The 24080-nt window shown below is 38.2% G+C and overlaps 2 protein-coding genes and 1 pseudogene across 2 annotated transcripts in view; all 3 read left to right on the top strand.

Moving 5' to 3' along the window:
- RDM1 (RAD52 motif containing 1) overlaps positions 1–3651 on the top strand; it is a 144453-nt gene extending 140802 nt beyond the window's left edge. The window contains exon 8 of the mRNA XM_077164063.1: positions 3611–3651. The gene's annotated coding sequence lies outside the window, so the exon portion shown is untranslated. The remainder of the gene's footprint in view (positions 1–3610) is intronic.
- Positions 1–24080, top strand: part of LOC143687258 (uncharacterized) — a 100266-nt gene that overhangs the window by 12239 nt on the left and 63947 nt on the right. Inside the window, exons 3-5 of the mRNA XM_077164062.1 lie at positions 3611–3682; positions 6071–6142; positions 6796–6876. Of these exons, the coding sequence (XP_077020177.1) occupies positions 3611–3682; positions 6071–6142; positions 6796–6876 (225 nt within the window). The remainder of the gene's footprint in view (positions 1–3610; positions 3683–6070; positions 6143–6795; positions 6877–24080) is intronic.
- On the top strand, positions 9006–13713 carry LOC143687259 (nuclear receptor coactivator 2 pseudogene; annotated as a pseudogene).

The raw sequence follows: 24080 nt of genomic DNA on the forward strand, positions 1-24080 counted from the left end.
GACTGGGTAGTTTAAGTGATTCAAATTTAGAGTTAACTAGTGATAAAATAGGTCTTTTCTTCTGGGATTTTCTATTTTCATTTTTCCAAGTTTTATACCTTTTCATTCCTAAATTCTTACATTATTGCTGCTTTAGTTTGTTAAACTGCTAGAATGCAGTATACTGGAAGTGGAATGGCTTTTAAAAAGGGAAGTTATTAAGTTGCAAGTTAACAGTTCTAAGTCCATGGAAATGTCCAAATTAAGGTACCAACAACAGGTTGCCTTCACTCAAGAAAGGCTGATACCATTCGAATACTTCTGTCAGCTGGGAAGGCAGGTGGCTGGCGTCTGCTGAGGTCTCTGGCTTCAGGATACCTTTGTCAGCTGGGAGGGCACATGGTGATATCTGCTACCTTTTTTCCCTCATTTCTTAAGGTTTCCCTGGGGGCATTTTCCTACTGCATCTTCAGATTTCCCTGGCTGTGTGGGCTCTGTTGGCTCTGAAGCTTTTTCCAAAATGGATCCCTCTTAAAGGGCTCCACTAAGCAACCCTGCTTTAAATGGGTGGAGACCTATCCCCATGGAAATTACTTGATCAAAGGGTAACACCCACATACATATTCTGACCATCACTTCTTTTCCTTCTAGTTCAGTGAATTTCAAATTGAGATCAGGATCTTCGATGCATTTTCAGGGCTCCAAGAGACTTTTATGAGAATTTTAAATCTTTTATTTTTATTTTAATAATAATATTTTTAAAATGCATATAACCATAAATCATCTGAATTATCTTCAAAGAGAATGCCTTGATTTCAGTGGCATAGTTTCCAGGAAGTAATATTCCAATTATCATAAACTATTAAAAATAATTGAGATGAAATTTATATAAATAATACATTGCCAACAGATGTGGTGAAGGGCGGCATAATGCATCAAATATCAAAGGGTATCAAAGGATACAGAACTTGATGGAAATAGTTTCACAAAGCAGCATAGTATGTTCTTGTGCCTATATACGTTTTACCGGTACTACCAGCAAGGAAAGAGCAAGAGATACTTACCTTTAACATCTTATAGGTTTTTTCCTATATTCCTGGTTCTCATCCACTCCTTTACCTCACTGTTTTGAAGATTTTGGCTATATGACTGCCTGTTTGTCAGGCTCAAGGAACTCCCCTAGCCTATCCCTAGTCTTTACTTTGATACTGAATGAAGCAGAGGCCTTATCATTCCTCAGCTGACCCAGGCATAGGCTTATCTGAAGACCAGTCCTGTTTACTTTTGCTGCATTCAGTAAAAATCATTGGATGAATTTTTCAGTTTTCTAATTTACTCACCTGCCCTTTCTGCTGTTATATAGTGAGATTTTTGTTTCAGTGATAACACTATTCATTTAAACAATTTTCAGTTGATTCTTTTTAATGCATGTGAGATCTACTTACATTTCTCTGAGGATTTTAATTGTGCTTATTCTAAAGTCCTCTTGTGCTATCCTCTGTTAACTCTAATTCCTTGGCTACTATCAGCTCTTATTTTTGTTTATGTGTGTTAACTGCCCTTAATGGAATAGGCTTTCGCACATTGTTTGGTTATTCCTGAGTGTAGTTCATCTTTGTAGTTGAGATTCTGTTTTCCAGCTCTAGATGTGGGGGGAAATGAGCTGCTGGGGCTTGTGTTCCAGCTGGATTTCCATTGAGAATGAGGAAGTCGTGTCCTTTGCTGCCTGGTTCAGGAGGAGGGATATGGGGCTGCTATGCTGCCCGCTGCTCTTCTTGTAGTACCCCAAGTTCAGGGCATTTCTGGTATGGGAGCATTTATGTAGCTACTCCTACACCTTGAGCTAAGGTTGTGGCTTTTTAAATTATATCTTTTCTGTCATTCTTAGCAATTTGGTGGAGTTTGGAGAGATAGAAACTTGGGGTGTTCTCAGTCTGCCAACCTGAAATAGCACAACTTCTTGGGGAAATGTTGCACCCCTATTATATCCTAAAAAAACAAGGCAAATGTGTATCAGGATACAAGTACAAAAATGTTCATAGTAGCATTGCTTATAATAACCAAAAAGCTAGAAAAAATCTCAGTACCCAACAGTAGATTGAGTAAATAAATTGTAATATAGTCATTGAATGAACTATTATAAAGCAGAACTACCCAATAGAAATATAATGTGAGGCCACATGTATAATCTTAAATTTTCTAGTGGCCAGTTAAAAATTCAAAGCAAAATAAAACTGGTGAAGGCAATGTTAATAACATACTTTATTTAACCCCTATATCTAAAATATTATCATTTTAACATGTAATCAATGTAAACATTATTAATGAGATAGCCTACATTATTTTTTGTTATCTTCAAAATATCCATAATATTATCATTACTATATATAATCAGTGTAAAATTATTAGTGTTACAGTGTACATTGTTTTTTTCTTTACCAAGCCTTTGAAATCTCAATTTGGTTGCTAAATTTTCATCAGAAATACTTGATCTGTATTTATTTATTTTTTTAACTGCATGGGCAGGCACTGGGAATTGAACCCAGATCTCCGGCACAGCAGGCAAGAGCTCTGCCACTGCACCATCATCGCCCACCTATGATCTCTATTTATATTTCATAAGATTTACAGTTGAAAATGTAGCATTGCCATACCTGAGTTGTTCTAAGCATACTCAGAAGTTTTCCTATAACTGCATTATCAGTGTTTAAATTTTATTAATTCTAATTATTTTAAATTTAAAGTCCAGTTCCTCAGTCACACTAAGTGCTCAGTAACCACATGTGTCTAGTGGTGACCTTAGTGGACACACAGCACTAAGGCAATGAAATAAGCCAACCTCAGCTACGTGCAACAACATAGTGAATTTTACAAATATATTGTTGAATGAATATATGTTCCATTACAAACTACAAACTAATGTTGAGTGAGCATAGTGTTGAGATAGAAAATAATACATATAGTATGATTCCGTTTATATAAAATTCAAAAGGTAGCACTAAGCTGTGTTGTTCAGGGTCAATACATACTAGGCAAAGCTATATTTAAAAAGCAAGGAAATTATTATCATAAAAGCCAGGATAATGATTACCTTCAGGGGTCAGAAAGAGGGTTTGTGATTGGAAAGGGACACACTGGGGAGCACTATGATTATTAAACCTAACATTTATGATATATGCAGTCTATGAATATTTTATTTCTCAAAAAAAATTTTAATGGGAAGAAAAAGTCAAATGGCTTCACTTACAGCCCTGACATAGTCCATGGGGCTTCTATAATGAGGTCTGGAGAAGAAGAGGAGGAAATGGCAGTTCTGCTAATTTTCGTGCCACCCAGAGTTGAGTGTAGAGAGTAGGCATTAAATATGCAATTTGGTGGGAAGAGTAGATGAAATGTGGGTGTTTATTACCAGTAGAGGGAGAAGCAGGGAGGTAGACACAAAGGAGGACCTGAGAAGAAAGGTTTGAATAAATGCAGAGCAGAGATTACATCCTCCTAAATTAAATAAGAATTAGATTATTTAGAAGACAACATTATCCAAGTTTCCCTCATATATAGGAGTTAATCCTGTGTAGCAAATAGTTGTAGTTTGTTTGCATTTTGATCCAGAAATAACCTTTTTATTTTCCAGGATTCTCAGGGACAATCATTTGAGTGAATTACGTAAGGATTCATTTGAAGGCCTGCTGTCTCTCCAATATTTGTAAGTTAATTAATCATATTTGTTTCTGAGTTTTTATAGTTATATTGTCTATATCATGAATAAGGTACTTGAATTAAATAATCTCTAAACTTTCTTTCAGCAATAAACCCAGCAGGTCTATAAGTCTGTAGGGGCTGAATCCATTTCTAGCATTAAATACCTCCTTTGACTTTTCGATTTTAATTATATAGACAAGATACAGATAGAAAGAAACTTCATTTACATACAGAAAGTGGTCATGAGTTCTTACTAATTATAGCTACCCATACGAACCTTGATTTATAAGTGTCCATATAATATCTGTTTATATTTAATTTTGGCCCATGGATCAAATCTGGTTCATGGTCTGCTTTTTACAGTCCATAGGCTTGGAATGTTTTTTACATTTTTAAAGGGTTGTAAAAGAAAAGAAAGAAACAAAGAAGAATATGTGACAGAGACTGCCTGTGGCCTGTAAAGCCTAACATATTTACTATATGGCCTTTACAGAAAATGTTTGAAAAAGTTGGTTTAGTAGATTTTTGCTTAAAGGACAAGCAAATACAGAATACCTACATTAATTTGAATGCCATTAACCCAGAAATTTTTGATAATTTAATCTGAATTAAATCAACATTTAAAATTAAATATTTACTTAAGCAGATGAATTACATAAGCTATATTATCAAGAACATATTTAGCTATAAGAGAACAAACTGGTGATAAGGATTTCAATGCAGGAATTGTCATACCTTATAACATATAACAGATGTTTAAAATAACAGTTAAGTGGTATAGCTAGAAGTTTTTACGCTAAGTAATCATATCAGAAATGCTCCTAACTGCCAATTAAAAAATAAAAATCTCTCTAGCCCCATTTCCAAGGAAGGGAATACGTGCATAATATTTATGTCTATTTAGAGATAAGAAGAGACTATGTCCTTTGCTATAAAAGGACTATCTTTATCCTTATGCAGTCCAGAGTTGTGTGTATCTTTCATCCTTATTAAACTAATTCATGATGCTCTTTAGCAAATGAATTTTTCTTGCAAATTTAGAAGACTTAAGGGAAGGTAGGAATAAAGAACTGCACAGGATGCTAAAAACAGTCTTCTGAATTATCAAACCTTCTAGGCCTTGAGGGACTACCACTTTTGCATTGGTCTTCTTGGTCACCTCTGGCATCTGGGCAAATGAGACAGCTGCTCAGTGGAGTACATCCTTCATTGCTTCTACTGTGAAATGCTTTGGAAACTAATTATTTCACATTAGCTTATATGTTCTCACTCTATTTTTTAAAATGCCAACCAATAAAAAAGCTTAAAAAAATACGCTGCCCTTTGCTCCAGTATTGGAGATCGAAGATTAATAAGGCAGGGTTCCTACCCTTCTAGGAACTCAGTATCAAGCCATAACAGGCACTAATGGAGAACAAAGTGCTGTAGAGGTGCAGAAAAGGGAGCCATGAAGTAATAAAACTATAGTTATTTTAAAAATAGTCAGTGTTCTTCTACTCACTCCCCAGCAGTTCATTCATTTAATAAATATTTGAGTTTTCTTTATGTCCATGTGTCAGTTACCTCTCTGCTTTAGTGAGAGCACTAAACCACTGTTGAGAACCACTGTTGGAGAGTTAATCTAGTAATGGTGAACTAATGGATTAGAAAGAGAGAGAGAGACTAAAGGTGAAGATACCAGTCGGAATACTGTTACCCCCACTCTGGTGAAGTGTGAGGAACTAAGCTGGGGTAAATGGAAGTAAGAGGGTCAGCTATAGTCAAGAATGGAGCTTTCAAATAAATACCCAGTCCCATTTTATTTTTTGTTGTCTTACTATCGTAAAACTGCAGAAGTTATATTCATGGCAATATAAAACCAAAAATGACTTTCAGTTAATATGAGAGAAAGTATAATTTTAAATTGGATTGAAGTTATCTGCTAATTAGAGGAGTAATTTCCTTTCAAATTATGTATAAGAAGAATATATTTAATTTCTCCTAGTGTTGAACTGGCCTAGATAACCAGAACTAAAGCAGAGAGGTGTGTGAATGTGGGAATATTCCTTTTAATCTTAGAAATTATAATTACATAAAAGGATAAAAACTTTGAGTTCATAATCTAGCATTTAATGAGACCACAAAAGAGCATCTAATCAATTCACTTGCTCTCAAGAAAGATCTATTAAGATCTATAGTTGTACATTTTATTTATCAAGATCAGAAGGTGAGACTCTAGGAGAGGTGGGGATAGGGTTAAGGGCCCTGGAAGTTTCAGCTAACAATTGCTAAGCTTTAGAGTTTAGACAGAATCTACTGATTCCATATTATCACTCCAAACTCTAGCATTTATTCCTACTAATTAGATATCTAATAGCTAATTGAGGCAATATTTTCCTTTTACTTTTCCTAGAGATTTATCCTGCAATAAAATACGGTATATTGAAAGAGGCACATTTGAATCACTACCTTTTCTGCAGTTTGTGTAAGTTACAAATATAACTTTATTATATTTGGAATTTTTATAAAACTGAATTATAAATCTCTTTGCTATTCGTTTTGAAATAAGATTAAAATTTTACTAGTAGAAAGCTACTAAAATTTTGTAGCAAATCCTTTTCATCTCTGGCAAAGATTGATATGAGAATTATTACACAGACCAGAATGAATCATTATAGAGCAGAAGTTCTCATCAGGGGCAGTTTTGTACCCGAGGGACATTTGGCAATGTCTGGAGACATTTTTGGTTGTCACATCTATGAGTGTGCTACTGGCATCTATGAGCAGGGGTCAGAGATAATGCTAAACATCCTACAATGAGCAGTAGAGCCCCCCACAACAAAGAACTGTCCAGCCCAAAATGTCAATAGTGCCAAGGTTGAGAAACTCTGTTCTAGGGAAATATAGATCACTTGATATAAGTATTTATTGAACATTTACAGTTTTGTACCTAATGTACCATATATAAAATCAGAAAGTATAAATCATAGCAAATATCTTCCACAGAAATTTCCTTAGTGCATGGACAGAGTATTGAGGTTATCTTTTGTCATGTATGAATTGGAATCACTGTCAAAGGATGAATGTTCTGAAAGAATATCTTTTTTTTTTTTCCTTTTGCTTTTTTTTTTATAATAGAAATCTTAGTTGCAATTTACTCACAGAACTCAGCTTCGGAACGTTTCAGGCCTGGCATGGAATGCAGTTTTTACACAAGTTGTAAGTGAAATAGTAGATGAATACATGTAAAAAGATGATTTACGTATTAAAAACATTGTTATACATTGGCTGGGGGTAAGTAAACCCAGTATGAACACTGTGAAAAGTGTATGTCTTAAGATCTGTTTTTATCAAATGAGGAAACTAAGGTACAAAAAGGGCAAGAGACTCATCTAACCAATATATGGCAAGCTTTGCTTTCCATAGTATTGACCTTTGTCATGGAAGGTAAAAGTCACCAAGCAAGTAACATTCAAATTAGCATTGTCATGGGAATCCCAATGATAATACTGAGATGTGTGAATGTCCTTGAAATTCTACTTTTGAATTTAAGCTTGATTCTGGCTTACGTGCAAAGTCCTTAACTGCTTATGTGTATGCAGTATATAACTGCAAAGGACAAAACTTAGCACAAAGTCTTCCATGGAAGAAAAGATCAGGGGTCTTTCTCAGCAGATTCTTTTAGATGTTAAAGCAGAATGTATACTTGAAGACCGGTCACAGAGCACTTCTCTCTAATCATCCAGAGCATTTTTCAAAAAGTATATAGTGTTGAAGTTGTAAATTTTCTGTTGACAATCAGAATTTTTGAGGTATAGAGAAAGATGATATTTATGTCATGCTATCGTGTGAAAAATATTAGTAAATAGAATACATCATCCTAGCCCTCAAGTACTTTCTTTCCCAACTGCTATTCAGATGAGAAGTGTGGGTTTTACTCTCTTTCAGCCTCAAAATTCTTTGACTTTTCTGTCATGCAAGCAAATCAATGGGTGTGTTTAATGTAACTGAAGGGGATTTTAAACCTCTAAGCTTGACTTTGGAAAAGACTGTCAATCTGTCTTGTGGTTCAGATATCCAGCTTCACACAGTTCATTTCAGGTTAAATGGGGATGTTTCGGGTGCATCTGGAAGGCCCATCTGTAACTGCGTTCCCCTCACTTCTTTATTTTGCCGACGCCTAACTTAGGGAAAGACAACTTGAGGGTCCATTTTTCTTTTGTTGGCACAACAAAGAGCTTGGTCCCTCCACTAAGAAGTGTTGGTGGCTTCAATACAAATGTCTTCACCAACTTTGCAATTATTTTATAATGGGGATCCCTCTTAAGAATCCAAGTTTCATTATAATTATATTGGCAAGACAAGAAAAAAAAAAGTGTGGAGTCACAGTTGATAAAATTTAACGAATTCAAGCAGAGGCAACAGGTGAGTGCCCGAGGCACCGCATGGAGTCCAGGGATGTGGATGCGGACCTCTCCCCAAGGAGTGAGGCACCCCCTACCCAGCCCTGATTGGAGCCGACCAGAAAGGAGACTCCAACCTCCTCAGGGGAGTGATGCAGAGTCTGGAAGAGCCATCCCAAGATTTCTCTTGAATTTGTATACAGATGTGTAGATCCTCTGCCTTGTGTATAGACACAATGGTCAGAAGACTGCAGTGATAGAGACTGAACTTCCCACATTATGCTGCTGAAGCCGCTGGGCAATGTGATGGTTGTTGATTTTGTCCAAAATGAGTTTGATGGGAGAAAATATGTCTGATCCATCCAGAACAGAGACAAGAAAGTGCAAAGAATGTCCTGACCCGCTTGGACTCAGCCCCGAAAGAAGCACTGAGAAATGTAATTGTGAACAGGAAAATAAATATGTAGAACTTACAGAGCTGATTTTTGCAAATTTGAATGTTAGAGACAACGTTAACTTCAAACCTGACATACGTGCAATCTTCAAAGAAACTATGGGAGGTGCAAGGGTAGTTCAGTGGTAGATTTCTCGCCTGCCATGCGGGAGACCCGGGTTCGATTCCCAGCCCATGCAACTTCCCCAAAAAACCAAGCAACAGGCAAACAGACAAAAACAGCCAAACAAAAATTCAATGAATGATGCTGCAATTACAGGATGCTCACATGGAAAAAGAGTGAAATGTGACCCCTGCTATATAGCATACAAAAAAGAAACAAAAGAAACTGTGAAGCAAGAGAAAGCAGCAGCTGCCAACATAGATGAAGTACAGAAGTCAGAGGTATCGTCTACAGGGCATAGTGTCATCAGTAAGGATGCTCCTGTGCTGTAATGCTTGATACCTTTGATGGCTTCTTCTTTGTAGTAAACCTGGAAGGCAGTGTTGTGCTTGTTTCAGAGAATATGACACGGTACTAAGGTATGACCAGAAAGAGCTGATGAACAATAGCTTATATGGCATTCTTTCTGTTGGGGACCACACTGAGTTTGTCAAAAGTCTGCTGCCAAAGTTTATAGTGAATGGGGGATCTTGGTCTGGTGAACCTCCTAGAAAGAATAGTCTTTGATTGTTGGATGCTGGTAAAACCTTTACCTGACTCAGAAGAGGAAGGTCATAATAACCAGGAAGCACATAAGAAATTTGAAACTATGATGTGCTTTGCTGTTTCTCAACCAAAATCCAACAAAGGAGAGGATTTTCAGTCCTGCTTGATTTGGGCGGCAAGAAGAGTTACCATGAAGAAGAGACCAGTTCTTCCCTCACCCATTCACCAGGATCTCCAAATGAAGATCACATCACTGGATACTAGCACCATAAGGGCAGCCATGAAGCCAAGCTGGGAGGATCTGGTGCAGAGGTGCATTCAGAAGTTCCATGCACAGCATGAAGGGGAGTCTGTCCTATGCTAGGAAGCGTCATCATGAAGCACTAAGACAGGGACTGAAATTCAGTCACATCTATCATTTTTCCTTGTCTGATGGCACTCTTGTTGCTGACCAAGTGAAGAGCAAACTCATCTGTTCTCAGACAACTAATGAGCCTCAGCTTGTAATATCTTTTCATATACTTCACAAAGAGCAGAATATATATGTAATGAATCTGAATCTGACTGGATAAGCTATGGGGAAGCCACTGAATCCACTCAGCTCTGGCAGCCTTGCCCATCATGCCATGTGCAGTGGGAACCTAGGTTAGGACCGACCCTCAGTAGTAATATAAATTTTCCCATAAATGGTCCAAAGGAACAAATGGATATGCCTATGGGCAGATTTGGTGGTTCTGGGGGAATGAACTGGTTAAGCATGTAAGGAACCACTCCCCAGGGCAGTAACTATGCAGTCAAAATGAATAGTCCCTCTCAAAGTAGTCCTGGTATGAATCCAGGGCAGCCCAACTCTGTGTTTTCACCAAGACACCTCATAAACCTTGGAGTGGCTGGAAGATCTTGACTTCCACCCAGTTTTCCCCTGCAGGAAGCTTGCACTTCCCTGTGGGAGTTTGTAGCAGCACAGGAAATATATTCATGGTTACATCACCAGTTCTCTTAGTGCATTGAGGGGCATGGGGTCTCATTAGAGTCATCGTTGGCTTCACCAGACCTAAAAATGGGCAAATTGCAAAACTCCCCTGTTAATGTGAATCTTCCCCCCATTTAGCAAGATGGGAAGCTTAGACTCCAAAGACTGTTTTGGACTTTATGGGGAGCCCCCGATGGCACAACTAGACAAGCAGAAAGCAGCTGCCATCCTGGACAGCAAAAGGAAATGAATGATTCCAACATGTCCCAGACTGTGAGTGGTGAGAGACCTGGTAGACAGAATAGACTGCATGACAGCAAAGGACAGATCAAACTCCTGCAGCTGTTGACCAACAAATCGCATCAGGTGGAGCCTTCACCCTTATCCAGCTCTTTGTCAGACACAAAAAGGACTCCACAGGTAGCTTGCCTGGTCCTGGGTCAAAATACGGAATCTCATTCGAGGATAAGTGTGAAATTTTGCACAGACTCTTTCAGAACAGCCAGTTCCCCTGTAGATTTGGCTAAGTTAACTGCAGAAACCTCAGGTAAGGAACTGAGCTCGGAATCCAGCACCATAGATCCCAGTACAGAAGTGACTATTAAACAAGAACCAGTGAACCCCAAGAAGAAAGAGAATTCACTACTTCACTAGTTGCTAGAATAAAATGTATTGAAGATACTGGTTTACCAGAAATAACCCCCAGCTTGAGCAACTGAACAGTTAGACAGACCCTGCCAGTAATACAAAATTAATAGCTATGAAAACTGAGAAGGAGGAGATGAGCTTTGGGCCTAATGACCAGCCTGGCAGTGAGCTGGACAAGTTGGAGGAAATTTTGGATGATTTGCAGAATAGTCTATTAGGACAGCTTTTCCCAGACATGAGGCCAGGTGTCCTTGATAAATCAGTTGACAAGCAAGCCATCATCAGTTACCTCATGCAACTCACAGCTGCAAGCAGTCTTTTACACCTGTTGGAATCCAGGAAACAGCATTGCAGATCTCACAAAGCACTTTTAATAACTCACAATCAGAGTAACTGGGCAAATTATTGGCAATCCAGACTTGCTGGACCTTTCCCACCAATAAGAAACAGCAGTTCATACTCAGTGAAACCTCAGCCAGGAATGATGGGTAATCAAGGGATAATAGGAAACCAAGGACATTTAGTAAACCGTGTTACAGGAATGAGTGGGAGCAATCCTTCTCGTTCCATCCAGAAGATGGACCCCTCAGATCTTGGCTGTGAGAGTCACATGTGCTGCCAATGCCATGAAATGGCCACTCCAAGGAGTTATGATTCAGAATCCAACAGCCAGCATCCCCATTGAGACCCAGCAGCCAGTCTGGCTCAAGATAGATGCTTCAGTCTCAGATCATGAGTATAGGGCCATCTGAATTAGAGATGAATGTGGGGGGACTTGAGTATAGCCAACAAACAGCTCCTCCAAATCAGATCACCCCATGGCCTGAGGGCATACTTCCTATTGGCCAGGTATCTTTCACCAGCCAAAACAGGCAGCCATTTGGCAGCTCTCAAGATGACTCGCTTTGTCCACTTTCCTACATCAAGACTCCAAGTGATGAAAGAGCTTTCCTGGATCAGCTATATTTGGCCTTGAGGAATTTTGATGGCTCAAAAGAAATTGATAGAACTTTGGGAATACCTGAACTGTTCACCTAGAGTCAAGCAGCAGATCCAGAACAGTTCTCAAGTCAGGATTCCAACCTCATGATGGAGCAGAAAGCCCCAGTTTTCCCATGGCAGTATGCATCCCAGGTACAAATGACCCAGGGAACTATGCTCCCATACAGGATCCAAATTTTCACACTGTAGGACTGCAGCCTAGTTATGCCATGCTCCTTATGCAACCCAGGCAAGGCCTTAGGCCCACTGCCCTCATGCAGAACCAGCCAAATCAACCAAGACTCCATCTTAAGCATCACCCTCAAGAACAGCAGAATTACTAGCCATTTATGAATCAAATCAGCAGTATTTCAAATGTGAACCTGACTTTCAGGGACCTGTTAATGTACAGATGTTGGTCCAGAGACCAAGGGAAATCCTGAATCAGCATCTTCGATAAGACAAATGCATCAGCAACAGCAAGTTCAGGAGCAAACGTTGATGATGAGAGGACAAGGATTGAATATGACACCAAGTATGGTGGCTCCTGGTGGTATACCAGCAACTGTAAGCAACCCCCCAGGCAAATGCTCAACGTGTGTCTATTTCCTCCAGACAAGGGAATAAATCAGGCTTCACTGGGTCTACAATTCCTTCGAGTCTTTTGATGTTGCCCAGGATGGCACATACCCAGAATCCCATGATACAACAGTCTCACGGGAATCCAGCCTATCAGGCCTCCTCAGACATGAATGGGTTGGTCCAAGGGAATATGGACAGAAATGGCATGATTTCACAGCAGTCCCCACCACACTTTTGGCAGCAAGCAAACACCAGCATGTACAATAACAATAAGAGCATCATTGTATCCATGGCTACCAGTTCAAGTGGTATGAACAACATGCCCCAGATGACAGGACAGATAAGCATGACCTCAGTGACCTCTGTGCCTACATCAGGGTTGTCCTCCATGGGTTCTGAGCAGGATAATGACCCTGCTCTGAGGGGAGGCAAGCTTTTCCCAAACCAGCTGCCTGGAATGGATATGATTTAGAGGGAGGGAAACGCTTCACAGAAATCCTGTTGACGCTGAAGGTAACTGGTTGCTTCTTTCTTCAGCTGACCAGGCTTACTTGCTCAAAACATTTACCAGTCTGGAAAGCTGCATGTATTTGTTTTGACCCAACTCACCTGCCAACCAGTTCTGTCAGGGCAAGATGAGAAGACTATTCTTCTCGGCTGTTGCAGGAGCTACCTCTTCTCTTGAGAGTCTGAAGCTTGCATCCAGACAGCTGCTCTGTCTGCTCACTGCATTCACCTTAGTGCAACCTACATCTCTCCTGCAAAGCTAACGTTGACAGGCAAATTTCATACCTATGTCAGATTGAATGTATTTAAATATATGTATTTAAGGAAACAACCGTGCTCTTGTTCTGTTCTTATTTGGTTCCAGACACTGGTTTCTTGCTTTGTTTTCCCTGATTAATCAGAATGGTACAAAAGGTTCAGATATCATCTAGGGGGAAGAGAGAATTTTAAAGAAATATCTTAACGCGGTATTTTAAGCTAAAGCCTACATTTGGGATAGAAGCAGAGCAGACTCCACGGACAGTGCTGTCCGGGACAGAAACACCCAATAAGAGAAGACCATTAGAGTCATTTGTATCTTTGTAGAAGGCTCTAAAGACTATGTTGGCAAAAGTTTCCAGTTATTGGATAGATGCATTAGATAGATGAAAAAGAGCTGTGAGAGGGCTGTTAATTTTAACAGGTTTTTTCTTTTCCTTTTTTTTACTTTGTTAACAAAAACCAAGCTAGTTCACCTAAATCTTGAATCAGGAAGAAATATTTTTCATATTCCAAATTAAGTTCCCTTGGTGGAGTCAGACAGCTTGAATTATGTAATTCCTATTCCTTGTCTAATCTCAACTCTCCCCCTTCCTCTCTCCTCCCCAGTTCTCCCACTGTCACTCATTTTTCAAAAAATATAATAAAAGCATCATAAACCAGGTAAGTCCTTTATTTTCTAAACATTTTGACAGCCACTGGTCAGCCACTAAATATTGAACTTCAGAAAAATGCATTCACTGGCAAGGAGAAAAGTTAGGACTTGATACCAATCAAGCTAAGGATACCTGCTTCGGAAGCATGATTATTCTGTTCCCCAGCAACTCTGGCCATAAAACAGAAGAAAATAATAGTGTTTAAAATTTACAGCAGATGTTCTGTGGTGGAATTTTTGCCTGCCATGCGGGAGACCCAGGTTCGATCCTCAGCTTGTGCACTTCCCAAAAACAAACAAGCAAGCAGACAAACAAAATCAATAAATGGTGCTACAATAACAGGATCCTCACATGGAAAAAGAATGAAATGTGACCCCCACCAAACAGCATACAAAAAAAAATTTACAGGAAATATCGCTATGGATTTAACCACCATCGTGTGTTTTTTATTTTGTTTTATAGCAGTGTTGACTAAGCCAAAGTTTTGTAAGGTACATAAAATCCAATTTATGTGTAAACAAGCAGTAATTGGGGAACTTAAGTGTTTAATTGTATAATTTTTGAGGCCTACATATTGTGTAATTGACTAAAAAATGAGGTACTTCAATATTAAATTAGATTATCTTCATAACAGTCTCTCCTAAAGTGTTTTGTAAAGGATATCAATGCCTTCATTAGACCTGATTTGTAGACTTAAGACTTTTTATTTTCTAAACCTTGTGATTCTGCTCATAACTCATTATCTAATCTATATGATATGCTACCACTATAGAAACCAATTCTTGTTTTTTTTTGTTTATAGTCTTTCTTCATGAACCTTCGAAAGACTGCATATTACTAAGCAAGCCACTTATGGTTGTTTTTCTTGCCCACTCTGGTAGGGGAATAATCTTTTATTAACTGGCATCAGTTTTAGATAACTGCAATACCAAGAAACTGATTACCTTTTTTTGAGCTATTTCTCCCCAACCCCTACTACACAAACTTTCTTATCTGAATTTTCAGAAGGATGCAGTTTTGGGGGGGAATTTTATTGAGATATATTCACATACCATATAATCATCCAAAGTGTAAAATCAGTGGTTCGCAGTATCATTTTTTTTTGTATGCTGTATTGGGGGGGGGTCACATTTCATTTGTTTTTCCATGTGAGTATCCCGTTACTACAGCACCATTTATTGATTTGGGGGGCGGTGGGTAGTGCATGGGCCAGGAATCGAACCCAGGTCTCCCACATGGCAGGCACGAATTCGTCCACTGAACTACCCTTGCACCCCCCACAATCAATTTTTGAACATTTTCGTTACTCCAAAAAAATACATAAGAATAAAAATGAAAAAAAGCATCCAAAACATTCCATGACCGTTATCTACCCCCTATTATTTATTTATTTTTTGTTCTTATTTTTTGCTCGTCTGTCCATACACTGGATAAAGGGAATATCAGCCACAAGGTTTTCAGTCACATGGTTAAACTGTAAAAGCTGTATAGTTAAACAATCATCTTCAAGAATGAAGGCTACTGGAATACAGTTCAGCAGCTTCAGATATTTCCTTCTAACTATTCTACTCCACTAAAAACTAAAAAGGGATATAAATAATACATAAAAATAACCTCCAGAATAACCTCTCGACCTTTGCTTGAAATCTCTCTGCCACTGAAACTTTATTTTGTTTCATTTCTCTTCCCCCTTTTGGTCAAGAAGCCTTTCTCAATCTGACAATGCTGGGTCCAGGCTCCTCAGGAGTCATGTCCCAAGTTGCCAGGGAGATTTACACCCCTGGGAGTCATGTCCCACATAGGGGGCAGGGCCATGAGTTTACCTACCAGGTTGGCTTTGAGAGAAAGGCCACATCTGAGCAACAAAAGGGGTTCTCTGGGGGTGATTCTTGTGCCTAGTTATAAGTAGGTTTAGCTTCTCCTTTGCTGGAATAAATTTCATAAGGGCAAGTCACAAGATCGAAGGCTTGGCCTTTTAAATTGGTAGTCTCCGATGCTTGTGAGAATATCTGAAATTCCCCAGATGGGGAAGTTTATTATTTCCACATTTTCCCCAAGTCCCTCAAGGGGGCTTTCCAAATAGATTTTTATTCTCTGCCCAAATTACAATGAATGTATCAGGGTATCACACTAACCTGTACAAGTCAACAAGATCTCACACCCTTTTCAAGGTTCTATGTAATTATGGCGTTCAAATAAACTGAGCATACAAGTTGAATTAAATAGTGTGCTACAGAGTGGGCAACGGCGGCTCAGTGGCAGAGTTCCCACTTACTGTGCCGGAGACTCGGGTTCAATTCCCAGGGCCTGCCCATGCATAAAAAAAAAAAAAAAATGGCATGCTACAGAAAATGTAAATTTTGCACCAAATAAATATTAGAATGATGTGTTTTTGATGTCTAAAATTAATCAATGCATTTTTTATTGTACACTTTGAATGATTACATGGTATGTGATTATATATGTCAATTAAATATTTTTTTAAAATTCAAAACATTTTATAATATCTCATTAGTCAAGCTTTTTAAGATCAGAGAGATTTTTCCTTGAAATCTGATTGTTTATTGTGGCAGGGTGAAGAATATACAAACCACCCCTATTTATGTCTCTCTGTATATGTACAGCTTATGGAAGTATACACAGAGAGATAATATGAAGATGAATGATAAATAGTCTGAAAGTGTGACTCCATATTAAAGAAGTTCTCTGGAAATCTTCATTTTGATATTTGTTTCCACTTGAAAGGGATCTCAATACAGGGAGGTGGCCAAGGAACAGCGCTTCTTGGTGGCCACCAGTTCACATGTCCCACTCTGCTTTTCTCAAACAACCCATTGGGTTGCCCAACTGTGAAGGAAAAAAGAAGTAGTTGTTGGCCTGGAACTCTGTGACCTCATTGGTATAGTGAGGCTTTGGTTATACATAATTTAACACAATCTGTTTCAAATTGATTTTTAGGAATCTGCAAATTAGAATGACTTTAACGTCACACAGCACAAAGCAAAAATGGAGTTTAACTTGGCTTTATTTTCTTTCGGGTTTTAAGCCACTTTTCACTGTAACACCATCCAAAAATGTCTCTATGTTTTAATGTCAATCCCAATTCTGGCAAATCTGTGATATTAGTAATTTAGAATAATTCAGGATGATTACTGTTGTGAAGCAAAAGAGATTGTGAATTTTCTTAACGGCTCAGATCAGATGATGGGGTTTTACTTTACATTTAATTAGTAGAAGAAAATAAGTAAAGGAATCCTCTGATCATACTGATCACTATAGAAGCAAAAGCCAATTCAATTTCCTTCATTATCCATATTTCCCATGCTGTACACAATAAATTTGTTATCCTGAGTACTTTTATTTAATAGAAAAATAATCAGTGTTTTACTTATATTAATAAATGTGAAAAGCACATAATGTGAAAAGTATACATACCTTAACTTGGTTATGAAACTCATTTAAGTGTTCGTGTAATGTGGTAAGTTTAAAAAGCAAAGTGAGCTGTTTTAATATAATGAATTTATTTGACTCAAGGATTTAAAGAACCTCCTCCCCCCTTCTCGTGTGTATTTCACATAGCCTGTAGTAATTAAAAGCAATTTTTGTAGTTTATATAATGCAATTTTTATTCTATATTTTAAAATGGAGTTCATATGGGCTTAACACATGAACTGGGTGGTACAGATCCATTTGCAGAATCCACAAATTCACAATCAACTTAAGCCATTAATTGTTGGTGTGAATTTAAAATTTTCTAGTATTTGTATGGTAGTATGCTGCCTAAGAACAAAGCATTCCCTGTACGAAAGAAAATTACAGTAGTGGCCTCAGAAATTTTAATTAATTTTAATTAAAATTTCTCCCTGGCATTTCACTATAGACTAAAATCTTTTTAAGTTTCTTACTACAGATAAAAGCTATGTGTAAGAACTTCAAAATGCTAAAATCCAATATAATGCCTTAGATCTGTTTTTAAGTCCTACATAGTTGTCTGATGTATTATATTTGTATAGTGAATTGTGTGCAATTTTTTAGTATTTGCAACATCACTGAAACTTTATATTGCTGAGCAGTGATGATGATACATTTCTTCAGACGTTATCTGTTATATTTTTCCTTTGTCATTTGTGAGTTTTATTTGTATGGTTCCTCATGAAGTTGCATCTGAGATGTGTGTATATGAAAGATTATGCAAGGGTACAGTTAAGCAATATGGTTCTTCAGGAGAAAGTTTGCAGTGTTTGAGGTTACAATTTATTTTCAAAATGGATTGAACATCACTTTGTTCACCCGCATTGCTGTTTGTATTTCTAGTGTGAGCAATTTATACAAAGGGAGATATATTCTGAGAAATTTAAAATACATTTATGCACGTTAATATTGCTGTATTGATGCTATTTGCTTATTGATGTTAAATAATGCTATTGTGAATAAAGAATTCTGTTGTTATTGCATCATTTAATAAATTTTAATGAAAATTTATGGAAAAAACTGTAATCAATTCATTAAAAATTACTCCATAAGTGCTGCTGGCACACCAATGTGTGCCAGACACTGTACTAAGTACTGAGGATACAAAGAGGAATAGGATAGAAACTATCTCCAAGGAACTTTCAGACTGGAAGGAAGAGATGGATGTTGATAGGAAAACATACAAGAGCCCTGCTAGGATCTGTGCAGCAGGGTGACAGGGTAGGGGGATGACAAAGGCAGGAGTGGTTGGTGGGTTAGAAAAGATTCACACTAAAAGTTGAGAGAGGAGAAGCCAACTTGACTATCTCAGGTTTCTTTGCTCAACTTCAGCAACAGAAAAAGGCATTTGCTAAACAATAATGAAAGAATTAGAGCTAGCTGGTGCAGGAAATATATTAATGCTCATATCGTGTAATTTAAAAAGAGCCACACCCCTAAAACTAATTCATACTTACTTTTAAAAATTGGCACAATAGTCACAATACCTTAAGTGTGTGGCTCCTTCTTTGTTTTTGGTTGAATTTTTCAAACAGACAAAACTAATTTGCTTCAGGAAACATTTTCCATAGGTGAGACATAAGCCTCACTGCATGTCTTCCACCGGCAAGTTGCCAAGAGAAAGATGCCACCCCTGGAATTGTCATTTTATGACCTATATGACACAGTGCTGGGGTATTTATGTATAAGTTAAAACAATATTTTTCCCTGCATTAAAAAAAAAATTGTAAAAAGATGGTTAAAAGGTCCCAGCTGACTCAACAACAAAAAGACAGCCAATCCAATTACAAAATGGGAAAAAGACTTGAACAGTCACTTCTCAGAAGAGGAAATACAAATGGCCAAAGGCACATGAAGAGATGCTCAACGTCCCTGGCCATTAGAGAAATGCAAATCAAAACCACAATGAGATATCATCTCACACCCACCAGAATGGCCATTATCAACAAAACAGAAAATGACAAGTGCTGGAGAGGATGTGGAGAAAGAGGCACACTTATCACTGTTGGTGGAAATGTCAAATGGTGTAACCGCTGTGGAAGGCAGTTTGGCGGTTCCTCAAAAAGCTGAATATAGAATTGCCATATGACCCAGCAATACCATTGCTAGGTATCTACTCAGAGGACTTAAGGGCAAAGACACAAACGGACACTTGCACACCAATATTTATAGCAGCCTAATTTATAATTGCAAAGAGATGGCAACAGCCAAAATGTCCATCAACAGACGACTGGCTAAACAAACTGTGGTATATACATACAATGGAATATTATGCAGCTTTAAGACAGAATAAACTTATGAAGTATGTAACAACATGGATGGACCTTGAGAACAGTATGCTGAGTGAGACTAGCCGAAAACTAAAGGACAAATACTGTATGGTCTCACTGATATGAACTGACATTAGTGAATAAACTTGGAATATTTCATTGGTAACAGAGACCACCAGGAGATAGAAATAGGGTAAGATATTGGGTAATTGGAGCTGAAGGGATACAGACTGTGCAACAAGACTGGATACAAAAACTCAGAAAAGGACAGCACAATACTCCCTAACTGTAATGTAATTATGTTAAAACACTGAATGAAGCTGCATGTGAGAATGATAGAGGGAGGAGAGCTGGGGACATAAATGAAATCAGAAAGACAGATAGATGTTAAAGATTGAGATGGTATAATCTAGGAATGCCTGGAGTGTATAATAATAGTGAAATGTACAATGTAAAAATTTTAAAAATGTTTTTGCATGAGGAAGAACAAAGGAATGTCATTATTGCAGGGTGCTGAAAATAGATGATAATTAATACTTTAAAATGTCACCTTATGTGTGAGACTAAAGCAAGAAATGCTTATTTGTTACAAAATTTATATTTTGACTAGAGCATTTCCTAATATAACTCATGTAGATAGTATGGTTGAATGTCATAAGTACTTGGAATCTCAGGTAGGACATGAGATTTTGTTGGTTTGTCCAGAGTGATGCCCCGATGAATCCCAGAGTGATTTGATCAGTGACTGCAAAAGTATTTGCAAGCCCCCTTTGGGGAATGGTGAGAGTGGGGAGAAATTCAACTTCCCCAAGTTGAATTCTTGATATTCTCACAAGCAGTGTGGACAACCAAAGCTACAGGCTGAGCCCCCAGTCTTGGGGTTTGTTCACATGAAACTTAACCCCACAAAGGATAGGTCAAGTCTACTTAAAATTTAGGCCTAAGAGTCACCCCCAAGAGAGCCTCTTTTGTTGCTCAGATGTGGCCTCTCTCTCCAGCCAACGTGACGAGCAGTCTCACCACCCTCCCCCTCTCTGTGTGGGACATGACTCCCAGGGGTGTGGACCTTCCTGGCAACGTGGGACAGAAATCCTGGAATGAGCTGAGACTCAGCATCATGGGACTGAGAAAAACCCGAGAATGAGCTGCGAATTAACATCAAGGGATTGAGAGAACCTTCTCGGCCAAAGGGGGAAGAGTGAAATGAGACTAAGTGTCAATGGCTGAGAGATTCCAAACGGAGTTGAGAGGTTATCCTGGAGGTTATTCTTATGCATTAAGTAGATATCACCTTGTTGTTCAAGATGTAGTGGAGAGGCTGGAGGGAACTGCCTGAAAATGTAGAACTGTGTTCCAGTAACCATGTTTCTTGATGATGATTGAACAATGATATAGCTTTCACAATGAGACTCTGTGAATGTGAAAACCTTGTGTCTGATGCTCCTTTTAGCTACTGTATCAACAGAAGAGTAGAACATATGGAATAAAAATAAATAATAGGGGGGAACAAATGTTAAAATAAATTTAGTTTGAAATGCTGGTGGTAAATGAAAGCGAGGGGTAAGGGGTATGGTATATATAATCTTTTTTTTCTCTGTTATCATTTTATTTCTTTTTCTGTTGTCTTTTTCTTTTTCTAAATCAATGCAAATGTTCTAAGAAATGATGAATATGCAACTGTGATGATATTAAGAATTACTGGTTTATATGTAGAATGGAATGATATCTTAATGTTTTGTTTGTTAATTTTTTTTAATTAATAAAAATGTTATTAAAAAAAGGTCCCAGCTGAGATGGATTTATCATGAACTGAATGAAGTTTACGCTTCAGGGTTCAGGGCCCCTCACTGGCATAGGCCCCTTCCAAGGTCCTGGGAGGGGCCCTAGCAATTTTTGTATTCATAATTCTACACTTTTTTTCTTAGAGAGTATTTCCCAAATTATGTAAGATATAAGCTGCAGGCCCCATAAAACCTGAATTCACCCCCGGATCCCAGGTAATTGTAACCAAGTAAATGTCTTGAACGAAGCATAAGCTTTATTGACAAACACCGATTGAATGAGTTACAAAGGTGGTAAGAGTCAGTCTTTCTTGCATCTGAAATCCACTTCAAAAATATGCCAAGAGCTTATTAGTAAAATACCATTCTCTGAATGGTAGTAATAATCATACCTGTTTCAGATGAAATCAGGAATGAAATACACTATGGAGAATCAGCAGTGGTTGATTATCCTAAATGTTAAGTATGCTTTTTTTTCCTGACTTTAAAGTGCTTCTCCTACATTCTCCTACACAGGTCCAGACTGGTGGCTTATTTTTTAAAAGTTTTCTTTTAGTCAGCTTATTGATTCTAAAAATACAAGCTCCATGATTTAAAAACGGAAGGACTGTACAATGTACAAAGGCTATATACCTTATTCAGATATAACACATTCATGGGCTGGCTTGCCTGTGGTATATCAACATAGTGCCAAGAATATATGCACTTAGAATAAATGAGAAAGCCAAGCCATATCCCTATTGAATTATTTCCCCCACTGTTGAGGATATCAGTGTGGGAGGTGTGGCCACCCTGTGAAGACACAGAGCTGCGTACACAGAGATGCCCTAACACCCCCAGGGCTACTAGCTTTAGATGACTGTAGATGCACAAAAGATTATACATATCAGGGTGTTGTCATCACTGTTTGGTTTGTACTGGAATCCTGGCAGCTTCTCAGATTCAGAAAGGCATAACATTAAAGATGAAAATAACGCGAGTCTGTCCTTTGGAGTGATTTAGAATGGCTGTTGAACCTGTAGTATTTCAGAAGTGTTAAGATTATCATACCCAGAAAGTATTATACTTCTCTTCTCCCAACTGCATCTTATTCTTCCCACCTGTATAAAAGGTAACGTCTCTTCTCTCTGAAGCTTGGTAGTTATTCCTCTACCTTATAACATTTCTTTAAACTTGTATTTGTTAAGTACTTATTTTATTCCAGGCACTATACTAAGTACTTATCATACGAAGTAAGATAGTGTGCATAAAGCTCTTTTAATAGTGCTTGGCACATAGGAAGTGCCCAAACTTGTTAGCTCATACTGTACTTCCCGTACTTTCATTTTCTCAACGACTCTCATGTTAAGGATGTCAGTGTCTCGATTTGCAGATGAGGAAATTGAAACTCAGAGACCTTGGGTAACTTGTTTGAGTTCACACCATTATTAATAAGGAGCACAGCCATTTAAGAGTTTTGCATGTAATGTTCTCTGCACCTCTGCATTCTCTTCTAATAGCTGAATGACAACAATTTTGTTTTTTGTTCATTGTATCTTGAAGTCGATTTGTTACTTAAATAGGGCCTTGAGGGCAGACAGCTCCATTTCTCTATAAGCATCTCATGCTCCTGGAGTGCCTGGCCATGGCATCTCTGGGCACTTCCAAGATCTCTGCTTACTGGTCAGTGTACATATGACTTCATTACTGCTGAGCATCTTCTCTGTGCCCATCCCCGTGCTGTGCTTTGCACATGCTCTTTCATGTAGTTCTCTAACTACCTGGTGAGGTAAGTGGTATAAGGCTCAGAGATGTTCAATACTCAAATCACTTCAGCAGAAAGTAGCAGAGCGAGAATTCAAACCCAGGTCTGCCTGACTCCGGGGCCCTTCCTTCTTCCACTGTTCTCACTTCTTTTTATAACCTAACCAGAGAGTCTTTTTCAAGGTTATTCTCAGAAATTTGAATTAAATAAAGGCTCACCATTTCAGATTCTTTAGACTTTGCCCCTGAGAAGGAGTTGATGTGATTCTGTTAGAGGTCTTGTGTTGAGGAGTTTCTCACGGGGGGTCATGTTCTTGTGACTCCCGGACCTATGTGGATGAGTAAAGGAAAGGGGTTGCTCCAACCCCAAGTACTTTCAAACATCCTGGAATAGGATCTGGCTCATTCTGCTTATTTCTTTGGCTACCTTCTCTAAGGAACCAGTTTTCCCTGCCTCTCTTGTGATTCTAGCATGGATAGTTTTAGAGTTTGTCCTATTTAAAATTTATTTTCATTGCCTGCTTTGGACATTTTTTTCAGCTGAAGCTGTTAGGATTTCAGTACACTCAGAATAGTGATGACATATTTCAGTCCTCAACTCTTCTCTGTCTCCTCAGTTAATAGAAAGGAAACGTAGCCCATCTGTCTGGACCTGTATAGAAGAATTTGGAGGAAAAAAAATGACAGGTAAGCAATGTTCCCTTATTTTGTGAGCTACCTTTAGTCTGTCCCATTGTTCTAAGCAAAAGGCTTATGAAAAAAAAATTTATGCTCTCCTCTTCCAATATATACTTTACAAAATAATTGGGAACAACATTTCTTAAACTTTGGCTCTGGGGCAGGCCTTAAAGCTAAGTTGCCACATTTTATTCCCATAAAGATGGGACCTATAAATTCATTAGCTAGCTGTGGGACCCTAAACATATTCTTCAATTCTACTGCACCTTAGTTTATCTATAAAACAAGGAGATTGAATCAGAAATGGATGTGATCTTTAGTGCAATGTTCATTGTGATTCTAAAACCATTAGTATCATTTGGTTTGTGG

This window comes from Tamandua tetradactyla, chromosome 6, assembly GCF_023851605.1.
Source record: "Tamandua tetradactyla isolate mTamTet1 chromosome 6, mTamTet1.pri, whole genome shotgun sequence".
Taxonomy (NCBI): domain Eukaryota; kingdom Metazoa; phylum Chordata; class Mammalia; order Pilosa; family Myrmecophagidae; genus Tamandua; species Tamandua tetradactyla.